Raw genomic sequence first — 22,181 nt, 5'->3', positions numbered from 1 at the left:
TTAGAGTTTATATGATCAAATTTATCATTTGGAAAACTAATATTGTATTGTAAGTGGCTGCTTAAAGTCACTAAGAATTATAGTGCTTTCCAAAGCCCTTAGGACCTTTTTGTGACTGAAAATCAAGTTGTTCTTTTCTTTTTAAAAAATTTTTTATTTATTTAAGATAAAAAAAAGCCAACTCACCCATTTCTCCTACTCCCCACCTCCCGTCTTTTGCAACCACTAATCTATTCTCTGTGACTATGAGCTTGTTTTTTTATTGTTGTTTTTGATTTTTAGATTTCATGTATGAGTCATACAGTATTTGTCTTTGGTTTATTTCACTCAGCATAATGCCCTCAAGGTCCATCCATATTGTTGCAGATGACATGATTTTATTCTTTTTATGGTTGAGTAATATTCCATTGTGTATATATATACCAAAATTCCTTTATCTATTTATCCATCAATGGACACTTAGGTTGTTTCCACATCTTGGCTATAGTAAGTAATGAACACAGGGGTGCATATATCTCTTTGAATTAGTGTTTTCATTTTCTTCGAATAAATACCCAGAAGTGGAATTGCCAGATCATATGGTAGTTCTATTTTTAGTTTTTTGAGGGAACTCTAAACTCCATACTGTTTTGCACAGTGGTTGCACCAATTTACAATCCCATCAACAGTGCGCAAAGATTCCCTTTTCTCCATGTCATCTCGAAAACTTATTATTTCTTGTCTTTTTTTGATAATAGCCATTCTAATAGGTGTGGTTTCATTTCATTATGTTTTTATTTGCATTTCTCTGATAATTAGTAATGTTGAGCATCTTTTTTTTTATGTACCTATTGACCATTTGTATGTCTTCTTTGGAAAGATGTCTATTCAGACCTTCTGCCCATTTTTTAACTAGATTTTTTTTTTTTTTTTTTTGCTATTGAGTTGTATGAGTTCTCTATATATTTTGGATACCAGCCCCTCAGCCCCTTATCAGATATACAATTTGCAATTATTTTCTCCCATTTAGTAGATTGCCTTTTGGTTTTGTTGATGGCTTCCTTTGCTGTGCAGAAGCTTTTTATTTTTATATAGTCCCATTTGTTTATTTTTGCTTCTGTTGTTTTTGCTTTTGGTGTCAGATTAAAAAAATCATCACCAAGACTTATGTCAAGGAGATTACCACCTATCTTTTCTTCTAGGAGTTTTATGGTTTGAAGTTCGACATTTTTTAATCCATTTTAAGTTAATTTTTGAGAGTGGTGTAAGATAGACTTCCAGATTCATTCTTTTGCATGTCTAATTTTCCCAACTCCATTTATTGAAGAGACTATCTTCTCCCCATTGTATATTCTTTGTGGTAAATTAATTGACTGTGTAAGTGTGAGTTTATTTCTGGGCTCTCTATTCTGTTCTATTGATCTATGTGTCTGTTTTTATGCCAAACCATACTGTTTTAATTACCACAGCTTTGTAATATAGTTTGAAATCAGAAAGCATCATGCTACCAGCTTTATTCTTTCTCAAGATTGCTTCAGCACTTCGACCATTTTTAATTTGGCTTGTTTGTTTTTTTGTTGTTGAGTTGTAAGAGTTATTTATATATGCTGGATACAAGCTCCTTTCCAAATATGTGATTTTAAGATATTTTCTCCCCTTCTGTGAGTTGTTTTTTACTTCTTGATAATAACCTTTAAAGCATAAAAGATTTTAATTTTGGTGAAGTATCATTTATTTTTTATTTTGTTGCTTGTTCTTGTGGTGTCATATCTAAGAAGTTGTTACCTAATTCAAAGTCATGAAGATGTACTCTTGTATTTTCTCTAAGAGTTTTATAGTTTTAGCTCTTACATTTAAATTTATAATCTATTTTGGCTTAATGTTTCATATCATATATTTCTTTTTAATCTTCAAGATCATAGTAGTTTAGAATATTCTTTACTAGTTTAGATATGAAAAAATTAGTAAAGAGGTTTTTTTGGGGTTTTTTTTTAGGAGTCTTCTTAAAAAGATGATCACTGACTCATTGCAGACATGGGACATCATATCTATTTATACCATCAAAAATATACCTCATCTGCATAAGCTAATTCAGTGTGTTTTATAAGAAGAGAAATTCAAACATAAGGTAACTTAGGAATGGCTGCCAATAGCAGCTGAGATAACACTCATTAAAAGAGTATGAATAATATCTTGATTACAAGTAAAATCTTGGTTTCATCTTTTTAGCCCAAAATTGGCTAAGACTACATATCATTTTTTAGTCTGATTAATGGCAAAGTAACTAATTAGAGTCAGAAAGAGATTAGCAAATTATTCAAGATGTCAAGTGCAGTCAAAGTGCCATTTTGTCATCGATAATATAGTAAAGCTCATAGCGACAGGTGTGTATAATAAATAGGAACTGAAAATACTCAGATCTTGAATTGTCAAGGTAATGTTTTTAAAATCAGCATTATTTAGATTTGATTTTTTTTTTTGTCTGAATTATCATACTGTAGAATTGGGCTTTGGTTTAACTGACATGCTAATATTTGGTGTGTATTTTCTTTTTGCTTTGCAGGATGTACAGAATCAAAAATTAAAGACAAGCATATGGTACTGTGAGGTAAATGATTGTTTCTTTCCATGCATACTGCACTCTTGATCTTGATCTATTGAAAAATATTATTATTTTAAGGAATAGATATTATCTTTGTGTCAACAGTTCCTTAGATCTGCGACAAACCTAATTTATTAGAATTCATATCATTGTATGGCCATAATTTCTGGTTGGGTCTACCATCTTTAGGAGTTTGATGGGAAACTTTCTCTCCTAATAATAGTACCAGCAGGCTGATCAATTGGGTTATTCAACCAAATCCCCCTTCAGTTCTTTAATAAGGTTGACATTTCCTCTTTTTGACAAGTTGCCTTTTGGGCTACTACTAACAGGTTTGGGATGATGAATTTTTATCCTGGAATTCCAGAATGTTTGATGATATTAGAGAGATATCCCTACCTCTAAGTGCCATCTGGGCCCCTGATATCATCATTAATGAATCGTAAGTGTGCCAGGTATATTTCTGTGGGGTTTAGACTGCTAGGAATATTCAGGCTATTTTCTGCCTATTTTTACTCATTGTTGCTATTTTTTGTTTCTCAGCTTGAAGAGGAGCATATTGTTAGGAATATTCCAGTTAAAATATCATGAATTGACATCATTTATGATACAGATTTGATTATTAGAGCTTAAGGTTACTCATGGATTTTTTTGTGTGTTATAATGGTAGCAAGCGAGTTAATTTATGAGGTTGTCATTGCTGCATTCACCCATCTTTGCTACAGTGAATAATCTCAGGGAGAAGTGAGTCTGTCCTTGCACTTCTAGGCTATTCGTGGGTGTCACGGACACTATCATCTCGTAATCAGTTCCATGTATTGAACCATCCAAAGCTCTCTGTGTAACAACGAGGTCTTTTGTGTTTCATATAGCATGAACATTGAAAGATTACCTGACTTTCCTTATGTTTATGTGAACTCATCTAGGACTGTTAAGAACTCTAAGTTCATCCAGGTGGTCTCCGCATGCAGTTTAGAGACATATGCTTTTCCATTTGATATCCAGAATGGCAGCCTAACCTTCAATAGCATTCTACACACAGATAAACTGTGAGAGGTACAGTCTTCTTGTGGGAAACATACCTGTGATGAGTTGGCACGCATAGGTGAAATTTTATTATGCCACTTCTCAGGTTTATTCTTGCATATAATTGACTTTTTACAAATCGAAATCTCTTTTTGTAGTTACTTAGCTCCTGCTGTAACTCAGACCAAATATAGAGTTGTGCCCAGATGTATAGCCTATTGCAGCTGTTGGTTTGGGAATACAATATTAGGCCTCTACTGCCACTGGGAACATTATAAAAGTCTCATGAGCGGCTCTATCATTCTATGAATAGTGGAATCTAAACCCTATATTCATAGTTGGTATTTTTTTTTCATGGCTAGAAAGATTTTATTTCACAACTCTACCCATAATTCAAAAGGGTTATATTGAATCTCATCTCAGCAAGACTGTACATGTAGAGGCAGGAGTAAAAGGAAGGATTTGATGTTGGTGCTTCTCTCTCTATGTGGAAGTCAATTGTTTCTGTTGTTTTCAGTGGAAGATGTAGACTTAGCCTTCTTGAGGAGCAGAGAAGACATTAAGCATGACAAAAAGTCATTGTTGAATGATAGTGTGTGGGAGCTTTTTTCTGTGTCATCAACATACAACATCCTGCAGAGCAGCGCTGGACATTGTTCACTGATTCAGTTTCACGTGGGTCCTTCACCTTCCTGTCCCTGTTGCCTACTTCTCTGAAATCTTTGGCTTTCTCTGCTGAGAAATCTCTGCTCTGTTGCATATTCTCATTCATTATCATCTAAGAACTGCCGATACAGATGGCTCTGGACATCCACTTGCATTCTGGCTTTTCAGAGACCACAGGTTTATTAACAGATCCTGAACTTCTGCTATTGATTCTCCATGTGTGAATATGAAGAGACACCAGAGACCTGAACCCCTCCACCACAGTAGGAATCCTCAAGCCTTTCAGTACATGCTAACATCCTCACTTCCAATTGCTTCTGAGAGAAAACAGAAAAAAACAAACAAAAAAAAAAACCCACGCACAACAATAAGAAATTGGGAGAAGAGTGTCTCTTCAACATTATTGTACTGTTTTTAACCGAGTAAATTATTAATTCCAGATGCAGATGCATAAAATTACAATATTACTAACTTGAATGTCTTGAGGGGTTAACTAACAAATCACCTGCAGGATCGTCACAGACCACTGGTGGTTTCCAGATCAGAGAGAACAACTTCTCTTAAAGGATATGATGAAAATCCAAACTTCTCAGATGCACCACCAGGAATGCTCTTGGTTGCACTGTTCACAGAGAAATTTGTCCAGCAGGGCCCTGGCTGGGGGCGGGGAGGGGGAGTGGTTAGGACACTGAAACTGCCTTGCACTCCCAGGACAGCCATTCTCCCTTCCCTGACCCTCCTGGCAAAACATCCTGATATGATGGCTGCAGCAAGTTCATGCAACCAGTAGATTCACTTTATTAGTATTCAGCTCCGCTTTTCTGCACAAAATCAGCTAGTGGTGATAGTATTTGGAAGGAGGAGGGAATCCTTTATGCCAGGTAATAGATTTGATTGAAAAATAGAGACTATAGACAGATCAGGATTGCACACAGATGAATTCTCCTGAAAGTAAACCTTTTGAATAAGAAGGAAAATTCAGACTAGACTAAGGCATTATGGTTACAATGGATAATTATAAGCTAAGGGGTTGTGGTGATGAAATAAGCTATTATTGAGGGCACAGATGCCCCTCCATTGGTTAAAGTTTTGTATGCAGCTTTCCAGCAAAGCTCTTGTTATAGTGGAGCCTCTTAGTAAAAGCTGTAGTTTGAACCTGACTAATGTATAACTCTGAGTACTAGCTAATTGCAACTCATACCTTCCTAGCAGTGGGGTTTAGGTTCTTACCTATTCTGCTTGGGGTTTAGCAAAGCTTGCATTGTGGCTTGTTTGTCCACTTTTTTTAGCGAGAGGATGGGAGGGGAAAAAAAGAAAGCTTTTTTAATTTCGATGAGTTTCTTGGCTAAGAGTAAACACCTCATTAATTTTAAAGATATCAGCCTGCAAACATTATTAATGCAGCCCGAATAATGGAGAGCATTAAAGGCAAATGTGAGGGAGTAGCACGTGCAAGGTGGAAAACAGTCACCTACCAAGCACTCTGGAGAACGCTGCACACACCATTACCTACACTGCACGGAGACGAACAAAGGCAAAAGATGGGGCTGGCAAACAGGAGCATGCGCGTGCTCTCTCTCTCTCTCTCTCTCTCCATAGTGCAGCCATTATTTGTAGATACATGTCACCTTTCACCCTAAATATTAATTTGCCTTTTCAACAGTGGGCAAAAGGTTTTCTATGTACTAGCTCCATTTTAAATATGATGAGCTGAGGCATAAACAATTAAAGAGAAGGCTTCCCTAGATCTCAGGAAACGGGGTCTCAATACTTTGTTCTCTTCACTGCCATGCTTTTTCTCCATTTACTGGAGGTGGGCAGAGATACGTTTTATGCTCTCAGAGCTTTTCCTTCGATCCCTTTGCCCTGGTGGCTATGGTAGGTTATCCAGCAGGGCTAGATTCCACCCAAGCCTTCTGGAACAGAGTAGGGAAGGAATCCTGAGTAGAGTCATAGATCATATTTGGTAGGACAGGGAACCAGACTTAGGAGCTTAAAGAAGATTCAGTGACTATCATAGTTCTTTGCTTCCCTCAAACTCTCTCAGTCTCCATGCTTCCCCATTCCTGCTATGTGCACCACGGCTGGGCTCATGTTCTCTTACTTTGTATCAGACATACTGTTCTAAATTTAGCAACTGAGGCACCCCAGTGTCCTTCAACAGCCCTTGGCCAATGATGGGAAATTTAGAGCCCAGTTCCATTTGAACTTTGGGCTCGCCAGGTTCCTGACAGCAAAGAGCCATCTCCCTCTTAATCTAATCACCAGTTGTGTCCCAGTCCAGAATACCCAGCAGGGAGTTGAGGAGAGGTGAGGCAGACAGGAGGAACAATGATCTATTTGAAATATGTCATTGCTCTGGGCCTTGTGTACACTGCTGCCATTGAAACAAAATCAAGTGTTCTGGATGCCCTGTTGGTTCCAGCTAATGTGCAATCATAACTCCTGGCTCTAGGACACGTATTGTTTATTAAAGGGCACCGCTGATGTTTTGGAGTCAGGGTGCATTCCCCAGGGGGCCCAGAGCAGAGGTACTTCTGCCTATAAGGATATCTGTGTGCAGCTGGGCACCCGATCCAGCAGCCATGGAAGGGGAGGTTTCCTCCAATACATTATTGGAGGTGCTGGTTCCCAGAAACAGCAGGGTAAGCATTCAATTTCTGTATGGCAGTGGTTTTTGTTTGTTTGTTTGTTTGTTTGTTTGTTTTAAGAATGAGGGTAGAAGTGGAAGGAGGTAGGAATAAAATTTAAGAATTCATACTGGATGAAAAAGGGTGGGCAGCTGTGGGAACTAAAGTGAATCCATCCATAGATCTCACACTAAGTAAAGTGTTCATTTGGGCAAGAATTGGGGGGCCCACAAGGGACTTCTAGAAAAATGCAGGGGGGCAATTGGGAAAGAAAGGTGCCTCATTTATCCTCTTTTGTTGACATAATTTTTCTTTCTCGTTTAGAGTCATTTTGTTGAGATATCTATTGAATGCATCTCATAAACTTGATAGAAGATCCTTGTGAGTGCCAGATCATCAGTGGAAGAGAGAGAGAGAGAGAGAGAGAGAGAGAGAGAGAATTTAGAACCCTAGAAATATTTTCAGAGTTACTCGAGTAATCCTGGAATCATGGACTCTGCTCATTCTCATCTAGCTCGAGCTATGGTCCAGGTTTAAGAAACTCTCACTCTAGTACAAGGATCTTACTTAAATGGCAGTAACTTTCCCATTCTTTCTGAATTAAGAATGTTGGGAGGGGCTTGGGAGAAGAGGAAAATGGGCTTTGGTATGAGCCGTGAGTCTGGGCGTCAAAATTTCAACTATGTCATAAAGACGGTCATGCAAAATTGAGTACTGGTGGGGTCTACCATCAAGGAGGCAATTAGTGGCTAACCTTGGGGCCTATTCCATCTCCAAGGAGCTCTCCACACACACATTCTGAATTAGATTGATCTCTTTCATTAACAACAATAGGCTCCAAAATACCTTTGTGTACTTATTATTACCTGGCTTTAATGGATAATGAAATTGTGGCATAATATTGCTAACACCTGAAGGGTGTCTAATGGAGAACATGGACTGAAACTAAAGTGCTTTTTCTTCCCTTTCTGTGGAATTTAAAGGCACCAGCTCCTTTAGTCCATTAAAAATGATGGGCTCTAGGTAGGGGCAGTTTCGCAGAGAGCAGTGTCTCACTGAGTTGGTGACATCCCTTCCCCCCAGAATGAGCAGAGATTGCTGCCTCTGGCATGGCCTCAGCGGGCTGACCTCAGTAGGAGAGCCCCCATGTGGGCTAACTCCACGATCCCACCCCATAGAACTACGATGCAACTCACCAAACATCTTTTGAGCTCTTATCTTTGACAGGCTCAATGGTAAGCACTAAGACACAAACATGAATAAAACAAGGCTCCTGATATTATTATACGCCTCAAAATCTTCCCAGGGAGACATAATAACAATAACCACAAATGGAGCATTTTCTCTATGTCAGGCACCATTTTAAGGGCTTGTACATATAATCCTCACTTCTGTATGAAGTGGGTGCTCTAAGTATCTGTAGTTTTACAAATGGCTGAATTGGGGTGCAGAAAAGTTATGTAACTTACCCAAGGCTACAGTGTGACTGATGGAGGCTAGAATTGAACCCAGGCAATCTGACTCCAGAAACTATGTGCCTAATTCTATATGATAATTACACAAAATTAAACATAATCCCATCTATTTCAGCCCATTCTTTGGCATCTGTCCACTGTGTTCCTAGTGCTGCCATAACAAAGTAGCACAAACTGGATGACTTTAAACAACAGAAATTTATTCTCTTACAGTTTTGGAGGCTAGAAGCCTGAAATCAAGGTGTCAGCAGGGTTGGTTCCCTCACAGGCTCTGAAGGAGGATCTGTTCCTTGCCTCTCTCCTAGCTTCTGGTGGATGACTGTGATCCTTGGCACTTCTTGGCTCCTAGATGTGTCACTCCAATCTCTGCTTCTATAGTCACATGGCCTTCTCCTTTGTGTGTCTCTTCTCTTCTTAAAGCCAAACTAGTCATATTGGATTAAGCACACGCCTTCTCCAGTAAGACCTTATCTTAACTAACTAGACCTGCAATGATCCCATTTCCAAATAAGGTCACATTCTGAGATTCCAGGAAGGACAGAATTATTGGGCAGGGCAGGGGGTGCATTATTCAATCTAGAATAGTCCGCCAACCTCTGGCTTCCAAAAATTTATGTCTGTCCCACATGTAAAATACATTCATCCTATGACAATAGCCCCAAACATCTTAACTCATTTCAGCTCCAACTCTAAGACCAAAATATCATCTAAATATAAACTCAAACATATCTAAATCTCAGCATCTAAATCAGGCATAGACTCTGGGTATGGTCCATTCTGAGGTAAACTTCCTCTCCATCTGCAGACTCGTGAAACATCTAACCACCATAGTTTGGGTCCTCATCCCATAAGACAGGGGAGGGGAGAGGTGTAAAGGATGAGACCTGTCCTACTGACAGTCCTAATTCCAATATTTAGGATAGTGCTTGACACTCTGTTCATGCTCAATTAATGTTTCTTGAACAAGAGAATACAGGGCTTTTGAAAATCAAATGAGATAATGAATACACAACATTTCTGAAAACTGTGTGATAAAATTAGTATTTCTTTAGGCTGCACTGGTCTCGTAGAGAAAATTTGCCTAGTCCATAACATTGCCCCCTATGTCAGCCCCAAGGGAAAAGGCAGATTCTCTGTTCTTGAAGAAAACTAAAACTGTAGGTACTGTTTGATCTGTCCTAAGAGTGGCAACATCCTTGCTAAAGGTAAGAGAATGGATGAGGTAGTTTTAGAGGGTCTATCTTTTTAAAAGCCAAACAGACAGGAGAGTTTTCTGCTTTGTGTTACAGCAGAAGCACATTGTCTCTCCTTGTACCTATGTTCCCCCTCTACTTTCAGCTACTGTTGATATTCAGTGAGAAATATCCTCCTGACAGGACCAGCTACATAATTTGTAGGGCCTAGTGCAAAGTGAAAATGCAGGGCCTCTTGTTAAAAAATTATTAAGAACTTCAAAATGACACCAGCAGAGCATTAAACAAAGCGCAGGGCCCTTCTAAGTGTGGGGGCTCTGTGCAACTGCACGGATTGCACGCTCGCCCATGAAGCCGGCCTGCCTCCCAACCTCTCAGCTCTTGTCACACCTCTCCTCTGGTAACTGCACTTTCTTGGAAATCAGAGGTCCCGAGGAGCCACACCACCCACCCTTGGTTCTGACTCAAATTTACATTCACTATCTACATCAGCCTCTGGGTGGAGAGGAGTCATCTCAGCATGTGCTATGTACAGAGGAACTTTAAAGAGTACAACAGCTAATTTCAACTGTACCCAAGATGTTTGGCAAGGCAAAAGTAAGCTGCCCTTTTACATAGGAAAAATCGAGGCATGGACAGGTTAAATACCTTCACCTGGTGTTGCTTGAACAAGCACATGTAAGCACTGGAACCCTGTTCCCTTGACTACATCTGGTTTCTTTCCACTTAACCAATGTGCTTATCTGCAGTTTTCTTTAGGGAGGTATTCTTTTATTTTTCATCCCCTTCATGTAATAGCTGCCATGAAGTCTCTAGGAGGTCTTCTACTTCTACCCACCAGAGACAGCAGGCGTGGTCACCCCCCACCCACCATCCCATATGGCTAGATCACCCATAGTTTAGGCTGGGCCCACAGTACAGGACCCCTGTGGGCTCTGACCACTTGGATCTCTTCTTGCTGCCCCCTCCTAACCACAGCCAGCTCAGTCACAGCATGATGAAGGGAGCTGGAGAGGTGCAGGTTAATGACGGTTCATTTTGTTGTTGTTTTTCTTGTTGATTGCATCTTGGTAGAAATGTGTTTTAACGAAATTATTGCAAAGCAGTGAGTGTCGCTTTGGTTTGAGTATTTGCAGCCAATTATGTTCAATGCGAAAGACAACAGCCAGGCTGCAATCCGCCAAATGGCTCTGGCCTGTCAAGCTCCACTGAGTCGGTATCTGCACTCAGACCCAATGGCTGGGGGGTCCCCACTCTCATCAGCAAGATGATATCTGGTCTTACCTAGCCAAGCCATTCCCTTGCCACCTTCTGTACCATCCCTGGCCTCTGTCTCGGTTCGTTTCTATGTGATTCTCTTCCAGAGCAGGTGACAGAGGTGAGCAAGAAGAACCCTGAACTCAACTCAGAAGTCTGGTCAGATCAAGAGTTATAGCTATGCTGTATGAGAAAAGAACACTGGGTTTAGAATCAGCTCTGCCACTTACCTTACTTAAGGGGGCTGAGCTTTATTTGTTAAAATTTATAATGTGGGAATTTTATATTACCTCCCAATAAGCTTGCAGTGAAGATTTAACCACATCACATGCAGTAAAGCATCTAGTGTACTCTCTAACATATAGAAAATTTTCAATCGTTTTGTGAATCAGAGAAATGGGAGATTTCAGACATCGTTTTTTCCCGAATTCGACAACAAAGGGCCCAGTCCATTCATTTGTTCAGTAAACATTTATTGACTATCCACTATAAAATAGGTGTTATCTCTGACTCTGCAAGAGATTAAAAAAACGTCACTGCTTTCACCATCAAAGGGCCCTGTCATTCCCTGGTTTCTCTCCAGGAAGGATGAGAATAGTTAGTGTTTACTAAAGATAATTCTTCTCACCATCTCAGAGAAGCTAGTTGTAAAAAAAATGACAGCAACAATCATAATAATTTAATGAGACTAATTCCCAGCTACAAAAGCCACTTAGCATCTCTGTGAGCCCAGCTGTACTACGGTCATCACTGGATATCTTCAACTGGCCCCTGATGCCTTCAGCTGGCCCCTGATGCAGATTCGTTTTCATTTTCCTCTGCCTTTGTGCTCCTGGAGACTTGAGCTGGGGCCTGCAGAGATGGGATCCCTGGTCATGTTTGGCCAATAGGGGATCAGGGGAGCAGTGGGAGAAGATTGGAGTGAATGGGGTGCTTATCTCTCCATGTTCCTTTCTGTGGAGTTGCCACCAGGCTGAATGTGTCCTTAGGAGGAAGATACAACTCCTGTCCAGCAGCCCTCTCCACATGGCTTTCCCCTCAGGTCCCAGTCACGTTCCTAGTCCCTGGCCCCTTAATGTGTTTTAACGAAATTATTGCAAAGGTAGGAACAGCTTTTCCAGTCCACTCAAATCTCTGGGGCACTGCCCTCCTTCTTGTCGTTTCCCTATGCCCTCCCGCACCTTATAAACAGCCTATTAAGCCCTTCCAAATTTCCCAATTTAATTGTGCTATTCCTGCCCTGACTCCAACAGATACACAGGTGCTAAGGAGCTTGCATTCCAAGTAAGAAGATAGACTAAACCAAAAATAATACAGTATGTTACATAGTAAGTGGTTTAAGAAGAAAGATTTTGGTGTAAGACCTGGTTTTAAAACAGTTTCTCACTCATCAGCTATGTGAGTTTTGAAAAGCAATTCATCTCTATGAACCTCAGTTTCCTTATTTATAAAATAAAGATAATAATATCCAGCCCTTAGAGTTGCTGTGAGGATTGAATAAGACAAAACATATGAAACATTTTGTCTGGTGCCTGGCAAACAGCAAGTGCTAAATAAATAGTAGCTTCTTATTATAATTATTAATATTAATATTAGCTCTATGTAAAAGTTTGAAATATTTTTCTACTTTCTAAACCACAAAATAGTCTTCTATTTCTAAACTACATAGACTTTTCATATTATACAAAAAAATTGGAATTTCAGGGTGAGTTCTTGGCTGTGGGTTTGGCCAAGCATTAGTCCATCAGCTTACATCTTCTTTTCAACAGATACCTTGTCTCTGGCCAGGTAATGATTCGCAGACACTTGCTGGTCTACCTCATGAGCCTGCTGATTCCCAGCATCTTCTTCATGCTCGTGGACCTGCGCTTCTACCTACCCACAACTTGCCACGCCAGGATTGTGTTCAAGACCAGCATACTGGTGGGCTATACTGTCTCCAGGGTCAACATGTCCGACAAGATGCCACAGAGCGCAACAAGCGCCCCTCTAATTGGTAAGCAGCCTTGGGGTCACTGGACACCCACCTTATCTGACTCCTGTCAAAGATCTGCTTTTGCATTTCAGCTTGGGGAGGGAGAAGCCCCCGAGACTGCAGCTAATTCCACCTTCTCCCGTTCCTTCCCTCAGGGGTCTTCACAGTCTGTATGGCCTTCTTGGTTCTCAGCTTATCTATGTCCATCTTGTTGGTCAAATTTCTTCACGACCAGCGGTACAGTTGGCAGGAGTGGCCCCTCTTGTGCCTTCAAGAGACACTGATGCTGATTGGCCTAGAATGGATCCCAAGGCCCAGCTTGCTGGGATGACAGGTTTGTGAGAAGCTCTGAGGTCCCTATCCTGTTTTGCTTTATCACCCTCAGCACGAGCTCCCATTGGTGAAACACCAAGTCATGTGTCCAGCTGTGTGAAAATTTGAAACACCTGCCTCTTAGCCTCTGCACTGCATTTCACATGACCTCTCTGGAGACGGAAAGCTGTCTCCTGCTGACTTTCTAGAAAGTCTCATTTTAGTTTGGAGGTCATATCTTTAATCCCCTTAGCTTGTTTTATTTTCTAGGTTCAACCAAAAACATAAAGTGACTGAGCCATTGACTCCAGAATAGTAGTGCCATATGCAATGCGTGTATATATCTTTAGATTCTAGTAGCTTAATATGAAAAGGTTTAAGAATGATCCCGGCCACTAAAGCTGCAACTGAGTCAACATGGGCTGGTCCTTAGCTCAGAAAATCTCTAGATGGATTTAGCCTAGACTCCTTACAAACACAGTTCTGCCATGTTCTCCGGGGCTTACTTCAGCACAGACTTGCCTCCCTTCAGTAAGTAGGGAGAGAGTCCCCAACCCCAACTCAACCCTCTGCCAAGTTTTGCCCATAATCTTCCTTAAAGGATGAGGCCATTAGCCTCAGTGGAAAGTCCGGGAGGACTTTGATGGCACCTCATTCACCTAAGGAATTTTTCTCTCTCACACAGAGTCCCCTGTCTGTTGAGACCACCAGGCTCAGTCAGGCACCCTGAATGAAGTCTTATCCCAGCTTCAATCTATCAGCAACTACTTCTGAACCCAAGACCAGGCTGGCTGGCCCTCCTGGAACACTTTGACCACCTGCTCTTTCGAGGCTACCTTGTCATCCTGGGACTCTACACCATCACCCTGTGCTCCCTCTGGGTGCTTGGAGTGGCTTGTGAAGATCGAAGTCGGCTGGTCTCAGTCAATGTGCTCTCACAGCACTTGGGGAAATCTGAAATTGGAGGGGAGAAACAGTGGGTTTAAAAGCTCTCCAGCCCCTGTTGCCTCTTTTCATTCAGTCCAGGTATGCACACCTAATTTTATCAATAGCTCATTAGGTGTGCATACCTGGACTGAATGAAAAGAGGTCATGATAAAAATGGTCATGATAAAAATGCATAAACAGTACAAGGTATATAGTGAAAAATACGCCTGACTCCTTATCTGAGTTCACTCCCCAAAGTGACCACTATTAGCAGTCTCTTTCAGAAAATTTCTAGGCACGTACAAGCATACATGTATGTTTTAGCAGGTTTTTTTGTTTTTTTTTGTTTGTTTGTTTGTTTTAAGCGTAGTATCCCTTCATTTCCCAATCCTTGCTTGGTTACTTATTTAGTCAGTCATTCAACAAAATCTTTATTGAGTGTCAAATTCTAGGCATTGTGTTAGGTACATCAGAAAATAAGTTAGTCACAGAACATTCTTCCCTTGACTTGATTCCTGAGGTCAACCTTGTATTAACCAAAACACAAAATTCCACCATATCGGTATCCTGAAGCTCTTATTCCACTATCCCAGTTGAGTCCATCTTCCCCTGTGTTGCCTCAGCAGTGCATTACTATTGCATTGGGAATCAGGTGCCGAGGCTTCCAGGCCCAGCCTAGCACATTTAGTCAATACACACCATGGGTAAGGCACTGAACTGGAAGATAGGCTTCATGCATGGCCCTTGGTTCAAGAAATTTATAATCTGCTATCTTTGTAGTAATCTGCTTGGGCTGCCATAGCAAAATACCACAGACTGAGTAGCTTAAACAGAGATTTATCTCCTTACAGCTCTGGAGGCTAAGTCCAAGATCAAGATGATGGCAGGGTTGGTTTCTTCTGAGGCCTCTCTCCTTGGCTTGTAGGTGGCTACCTTTTCCACGTGTCTTCACATGGTCTTTCCTCTGTGTGTGTATCTGCATTCAAATTTCCTCTTGTTAAAAGAACAATAGTCATATTGGACCCGCACTAATGGCTTCGTTTAACCATAATTATTTCTTTATGGACCCTATCTCCAAATACGGTCATATTGTGAAGTACTGGGGGATTAAGGATTTCAACATAGAATTTTTGGGAGACACGAGTAAGTCCATTACACTGATATGATTGTGGAGGCTGACAAATCCAAAATCTTCAGGGTAGACCAGCACGCTGGAGACCCAGGGAAGAGTTGTGGCTTTAGTCTAAAAGCAGTTTGCTGGCAAGGTTTCCTCTTCTTCTGGATAGATCAGTCTTTTCCTGTTAAAGCCTTTAAATGATTGGATGAGGTCCACCCACGTTTTGAAGGATAATCTGTTTTACTCAAACTCCGATTTAAATGTTTATTCTATTTAAAAAAAAAAAAATACCTTCACAGAAACATCTAGAATGTTTAACCAAATATCTAGGTACTGAGGCCTAGCCAAGTTGACACATAAAATTAACTATCACAGTTCCAATGGCCCCTTAGCTTTCTACCTATGCCCACAGCTACTTGTCCAGAGCAGAAGAGCTCTGATCATCTGGCACCTGAGTAACTAATCAATTTCTGACTCATACTCTTCAGTAGCCAAATCTGTATTAATTGGTCTATCTTTTGTCTTCATAACCTGAATCCTAAGGTTAGAATTCAAGCCTTCTGTGAAATTTCCCTCCCCTTATATTTGACTCTCTTCACTTCTCATTCTTCCTATTATAGAGTCTTCAGTCTAGCCAAGCCAACTTGCTTGCCACCCTGTTCAGGAAAGGCTTTATTTACACCTAAGTCTCTACTTTTAGTTGGCATACTCTTCTTTGTTTCACCAACCTGTATGTCGCTGAGAACCCTGCTCAAAACATCCTTATTCCCCCAACCTTTTTCACCTGATCATCTCATGACGCTGTCCCTCTTCTCTATCTTTAGTCTGACATTACCTTTTATCCTTCTCCCTTTGAACATTTTATAGCTCTGTGTATGTTTGTGTGCGCATGTGCATCATTTATCAGATAGATCACACACTACTAGAATTGTAATCTCGTTTTCCATTTCTAGTTTATCTCTCATCTCTGCTCAGGTCCATATAGAGTTTTGCTTATGGTGATTCTGCAATAACTATCTCAGAACAACTTATTCTAGCTCCTTGATGATGGTGGACATATTTCTAGTGTGTTTTCCCAAGTCTAAAGGACAAAATCTACCTAAGGTCAGATACCCAGTCCCTCAGCGTCACCCAGTCAGGGCAGCCATCAGGAGTTGATGGGTAGAAGAACTCACTGGGTTAAATGACAGTCATCTCTCCTAATGCTGCCACAAAAGACACAAAAGTCCAAAGTCGTTTTCTAGAAAGTTTTTCCAGCACTAAAATTGCCTTTAAAAAAATCTGCTCCCCTTCACTCCCCCCTGAAGAAAAAGAATTTAAATTCAAACAGCCTTTACCTGCATCCTCCTTCTCTCATTACCTCCCAGTTAGTGCTCAACGCCAATTGTCCATGAAATTCCACTGCTGCTGTTAATGAAATGAGGAACATAAGAAGTTTGTGAACAGGAAGTGTCCACTCAAACATCCACCTGTTTCCCTCCTCACTTCCTACTTTCTGCTACTGGCTTCCTCTGCCTGGACCTGCTCAGTTAGCCTCTAAATTGATCCCTATATCTCTCTTCACGTCCTCATTTATGAGAGGAAGAAAAGGTCTGCAATGAACTCCCTACTATGGAGTCTCCTTCCTTTCCAACCGTGTCTTGGAGAAAGCACCTGATTTTAGCCCTGGCTCTATCACGTTCTAGCTGAGGGACCTTGAGCTTAACTTCTCAGAGCTTCAGCTTACCCTATCTGACAATGGGGCTGCTTATACTTACTCTACCTATATCACATAATTTGGGGGATCAGAATAAGGCAATGTATTTTACAGCACTTTGAAAAGTAAGTACAACCACAAAATAAAAATAAGACCTGCCTGCTATCAACAGATGGATTTGTCTCTAGTGTGAGATTCCACTTTAGCTACCTCTCTCAGAATCCAGTTATGGGCTCTAGTTCTCCCCAGAAGTGTCTTTATTCTAGGATCCCAAAGTCAAGGGCTAAAGCCATCACATGCTTCCTTGTAGGGGATTTAAATGGTAGGGACTGCCAAAGGGACTTTCCATTCTACTTCCCACATGACTCACCTTTGCTCTCTTCCCAGGTCCTTTATGTCAGCCTATAAGAAACTGCCCTTCAGGATTGAAGCTGGGCCCCAGTATGACTCTCCTCTGTCCATGTGCCAAGTGACCCTGATCTCAACGTGGCAGCCAGGAACTCATTCTAAGCCCTAAGATCAGGTCTGCAACCTGAAACAATGCCATTATTAACAAATGGTACTAGTGATCTCCTCCTGGAATGGTGTCCCTCTGCAGTGGGAGGAAGATGGGGTGTCAGCAGCCCTTATTTACAGAGCAGCTTTAGCTCAGCCCCTCCAAATGTTTATAAATTTCATGATTCCTATTTCATAGGGGAAGGAAACTGAGAAACAGAGCAAAAATGCGATTTTCCCAGCTGTGAATTCTCCTACCATCTGCTGTTTCCCAGAATCTAAGGTAGTTTCAGCATTCCCCAAGAAATCACAGCTCCAATTCTGGGGATTTCACTGACGTCTAGATAAAAAGTTAGTTAAGCACAGCCCCAGGCTAGACAGGCAGCCCTCTGTTCATCACTACATATCAAAATAACTTCCAAGTGCTGCTGTTATGATCTCCCATAGCATCCACAGCCTTTTGCATGGCCATTACTTAGGTGGCAGAAGGACTCACTCTCCTCCCAAGACATCCCCATTTCCTTCTCGGGTTGTGCTAGAGGTGAGGAGCTTTTATGGTTAAGAAAGTTGAGCCCTTCACCTTTTACATGTCTGCGACCCATCCATCTCTTGTGGTCTGGCTTTAAGCCTGAATGGGTAAGACCAGGGAACACACCAAGGAGCTGCCAGCATGAAACTGGCCCTGACAGAATCAGCCCTCTTCTTAGCACAGCTTCGAGGGTTCCTTGATCCTCTTACTTACCAAGGATCTAATTATACATCTAAAGGCAAGGTTAGTAGAAGAGGGTAGAGCTTACATTTTTACCCTACCTGTGGCTCTATGGTGTCTAGAAAACTTCAGATCTTGGGTTTTCAGGTAACGAATTCCTCCACCAATTTCTGGATGGTGGGTTGTCACCCCAGGGCAGAGACCCCTGTTCCCATGTTCCTTCCAGGAAGGCTATGCCTCCCTTCCTGCATCCCCATTTGTGTTCTGAGGCCCATTTCAGGCATCTCCCCATCCTATTCCCTGGCTCACACTCCATCTCAGCAGCCAGAACCTCTCAGTCCTGAGTTATTTACCTGCCGAGACAGTAAGAGCTTCGTAATTAGCTGAGCAACAGCATGGAGGCTTTTATGAGCAGCCACACCCCCCACCACACTCTGGGGTCTGTAATTGAAATGACCCACACCAGTGATTAGATTAGGGGGCTGAGCTGCTCAGCATGCTGCCCCCAGCCCCCTCCCTCATCCTGTCAGGGGGGTGATGTAGTTAAGTTTGTGCTTCATTTGGCAGAGGCCGTAAAGCAGGAATTACAGGGAGAGTTTCTGCAGGAGTGGAAAGGGACTGCTGGGCAATGGGCAGGCTCTGCGTCAGGCACCAGACTCCAGATCTGGAGGTAGGGGGAGCCCCCTGCTGCCCCTTCACCTTGGTCTCACTACCTCTCCCCTAGCCTAGTGCCAGGCTGCAAAGACCTGGAGCCCTCGTAGGCCTAATGGGATTATCATTTCTTCTCAGTGTCACTAGGGATCAGGTTGCAAGTGGACAGCCAGCTCTTGGTCAGACCCTGCTCTGGGTCACCCTGCCAATTCTCTCTAGAGAACTCCAAGCCAAGATCGTGGAAGCTGAGGTGCTGTTGACAGTTCTTTTTCTCCTCACCTCCCTGCTCAATCTTGGCTTTTCAGCTCTTCCCCATCCAAGCTCCCTTCTCCACCTCAATCCCATCCTCTTGCCGCCTCCTCCCACCACCCGATCCCCTGAGCACCAAGACTGAATTTGGTCAAGTTGCACAGTAGCTGAAGTTTGCCTAAATTTCCTCCTGTTCCCTCCTCTTTTCCGCCTGCATCTACGTAGGGACCTATGTCACCACACTACCCAAAGGACCCCTCACTGCTGTTCTCTTCCCAAGTCTACCTTCCCAACATTATGCACAAAACCAATCAAAATCTATCCACTTATGCTGATTTGTAGATAGTCGTTTAAAACTCAGCTGTTTTCAAGTACAAATTGGTGAGTGGGGTCTTGCCAAATTCCCAGCCGGGACACGTGAGTGCCCAGAGGGTCTCAGCAGTGTGCCAGGTGCACTCAAGGCCAAGAATGAACATGGCTCATCTAGGGTATTAGTTTCACTTCATATAGTGTTGTTAGGAAAATTATATACTTTTTTTTTTTAGACGAGGCAACCCTTGGTTGACCTCACAGATTGCAAGGACCCTGTCAGCTTACAATCCCTTATTTTGTTTATTTATATTTTTTTACACCTAAAGCATCTGGTCTTCCTCGGTGGTCTCCCATCCAAGTACTAACCAGGCCTGACCCTGCTTAGTTTCTGAGATCAACTGGGATCGGGCTTGTTCAGGGTAGCATGGCCATAGACTAAATTATGTACTTTCTTATGAAAACAAATATTGATATATTTTGGTAAAGAAGAGAAAATTAGAATTAAGATAAAACTTAAGACTTCATGGAAGCAGGGGATGGTACTCCTTTGGCTGTGCTCCTGCTTTAAAATATAGTGTATTCATAGAAAATCTGAGATATAGTAAAGCTAACAGATGAAGAGACAATTGCTACTGAAAAGAAAGTTTATTACTTATAGTTCCCAAGAAGAGGGGACATACCATACAAGAGAACACTGAAGTTGTTTGCGGGTAGAGCAGAAGAGAGAAAGAAGGATGAACTGTGGGCGAGAGTCGTCATTGTGTTTTCCCTGGAAGGGACAGACGAGGCAGTTTAAGTAGGTTTGGGATTGGCCAGTTTGAATAATTTCAGTGGGCTCTGGGGCATAGGACTGTCTCTAGTTGTCTGGTACCTGGTCTTGGGGTGATTAGGGTAGGTGGGTAGTGGCCTGGAGTATGAGAACCTAATAAAGCAGGTGGTTAGGAGCATAGGCTCTGGATTGGTTGGCTTGCATTTGAGAAGTAAGCTGATGGGTGAGTTGTCTGCTCTCTCTCATAGCTGGCTAGCCCTGGGAGGGGCAGTCCCTCCAGATTCAGCAAGGCCCCAGATGTCAAAGAATACAGAAAATAAAAGGCACGGTAAGGCAGCCCATCTGAGTATCCCAGCTGTATGCGATCACTTTTTTTTCTGGGTACTTCAGTGGAAACGGGCAAAGTAAGTCAATAAACTGATTCTAAATATAAGAATGTTGGGTCCAGTGTTAGAAGATGTGAATTTGAATTCAGCTCCACCACTCATGAGGTTTGTGACCTTGGCCGAGTTACTGAGTTGTCTTGGAACCTCAGTTTTTTCCCTCATCTGTAGATTCTGAGAAAGAGATATTTTGCCAAGGTGGTGGGTATGAGGACTGAGTGAGATACGATTTATGAAGTGCCCAGCACAGTGTCTTGCACTAGAGACATTCAGATTACAATCATTATTATTATTCAGCACCTTGCTGCAAGGCTATTCCAAAAGGCCAGAGAGATCATGTATGTGAAAAAGCTATGTCAGCACTGAAGATTTCCTACTCAAAGTCTGGTCCCTGAACCAGCAGCATCAGCACCACTTGGGAACTGGTTAGAAATGCAGAATCTTGGGCTTATCTGGACCTACTGAATTGGAATCAGAATTCTAACCAGCTCCCAGAGGGTTCATTTGTACATTACAGTTGGAGAAGCACAATCTAAAGAACAATGTAGGTAGAGGAGGACAGTGGGAGCTCTGGGAGGGTGCCGCATGGCAGGCCTGGGGGCTAAGGGTTCAGGGACAGTATAGAGTCACATAAGCTCGCCATTGCTATCCGGGCAGCTGGGCCCGCAGGGCACCTGCCAATCACTGCACTCCACTCAGTAATCTGCCCTCCCCACAATCAGAGCAGTCAAGCACTCTGTGCAGCTGGGCAGCTGAATTATAGGCTGTAGGCAGGTGGCGGAGATGGCTCTGTGTGTGCCGTCCAAAGAGAGAGGGAGTGAAGGGAAAGAAAGGCCCCTTCCACAACCCTCTTTCCCCTGACAGCAGACACCCTCTTCTCTGGAGAACCAGGCTGCCCCAATCAGCGATCACTTGTTCCCCTTTACCCCAGAGCCCACTCACTACACGGAGAAACCCCTGAGTCCTCCTGCCTGCTATGTCATGGCCTCAGTACCTCCAGGAACTTCAGTTTTGTGAATCCCTTCCTTTGTGTGAGAAGCTTCCTCTAACTGACTTGCCTCTGACAGATGCAGCCCCTTAGTTCACCCAAACCTTCTCTCCCCAGAGCTTAAGATTGAGAATATCAGGCAGAGGAAGACCCTGGAGGGACCACACCACAATCATCCTTCCTATGTCTCTGGCATCTAGTACCAGCCTGGCCCAGAGCATGGGCACAGAGGGCTCTGAATGAAGGAACATGCACCCCAGCTTCCCTGTAAGAAGGCCAGCCAAGCTGCATTGGGGGAATACCTTGCCACCACCTGATAACAAAGCACTGGGTATTGGGAGTGGGGAAAGAACCCCAGGTGACAGGATAGGCCATGCTGCTGTCACTACCACTCATTCCCCTGCTCCCCAGCGGGACCACTGCTGGCAGGAGGAGCCACTCAAAGCTGACATTCTGTCTCTCCATCAGGTCCCCAAGGCTGCCCAGTGGCCTGCTCTCCCCGCCACCTTGTCTCAGCCCCAGTCCCTGGGAGGAATGAAAGCTCTCTCCATCTCCCAGATCTACCCTTGCTGTTGAAATTTCAAACACCCATTAGGTTTTTATGGGTCCTGCTTCCAGGAATATAGGAGGTGGCTCTGGGGCTGCAGTCCAGGCCCTCAGGTCTCCCTACAGCCTGCTGATCCTTCTGGCCACTTGGCCCATCTCCCCCTGCCTTCTTGCCTCTCAGCCACCATGACACTCTCCCTGCAACCTGAACTTGACATTGAGGG

The 22,181-nt window shown here is 42.6% G+C and overlaps 1 protein-coding gene and 1 pseudogene across 1 annotated transcript in view; one reads left to right on the top strand and one right to left on the bottom strand.

The window, feature by feature from the left end:
- Positions 1-14,101, top strand: part of HTR3B (5-hydroxytryptamine receptor 3B) — a 40,612-nt gene extending 26,511 nt beyond the window's left edge. The window contains 9 exon segments of the mRNA XM_011365424.1: positions 2,543-2,587; positions 2,914-3,023; positions 3,454-3,620; positions 4,122-4,282; positions 12,617-12,824; positions 12,959-13,075; positions 13,078-13,137; positions 13,801-13,899; positions 13,902-14,101. Of these exon segments, the coding sequence (XP_011363726.1) occupies positions 2,543-2,587; positions 2,914-3,023; positions 3,454-3,620; positions 4,122-4,282; positions 12,617-12,824; positions 12,959-13,075; positions 13,078-13,137; positions 13,801-13,899; positions 13,902-14,101 (1,167 nt within the window).
- Positions 14,102-19,588: 5,487 nt separating this feature from the next.
- LOC111743290 lies at positions 19,589-19,707 on the bottom strand (annotated as a pseudogene).
- Positions 19,708-22,181: the final 2,474 nt, after the last annotated feature.

The sequence above is a fragment of the Pteropus vampyrus genome, unplaced genomic scaffold (genome assembly GCF_000151845.1).
Source record: "Pteropus vampyrus isolate Shadow unplaced genomic scaffold, Pvam_2.0 Scaffold110, whole genome shotgun sequence".
NCBI classification, from domain to species: domain Eukaryota; kingdom Metazoa; phylum Chordata; class Mammalia; order Chiroptera; family Pteropodidae; genus Pteropus; species Pteropus vampyrus.
The sequence above is the reverse complement of the archived record's forward strand: the minus strand, read 5'-3'. Positions and strand labels throughout refer to the sequence as shown.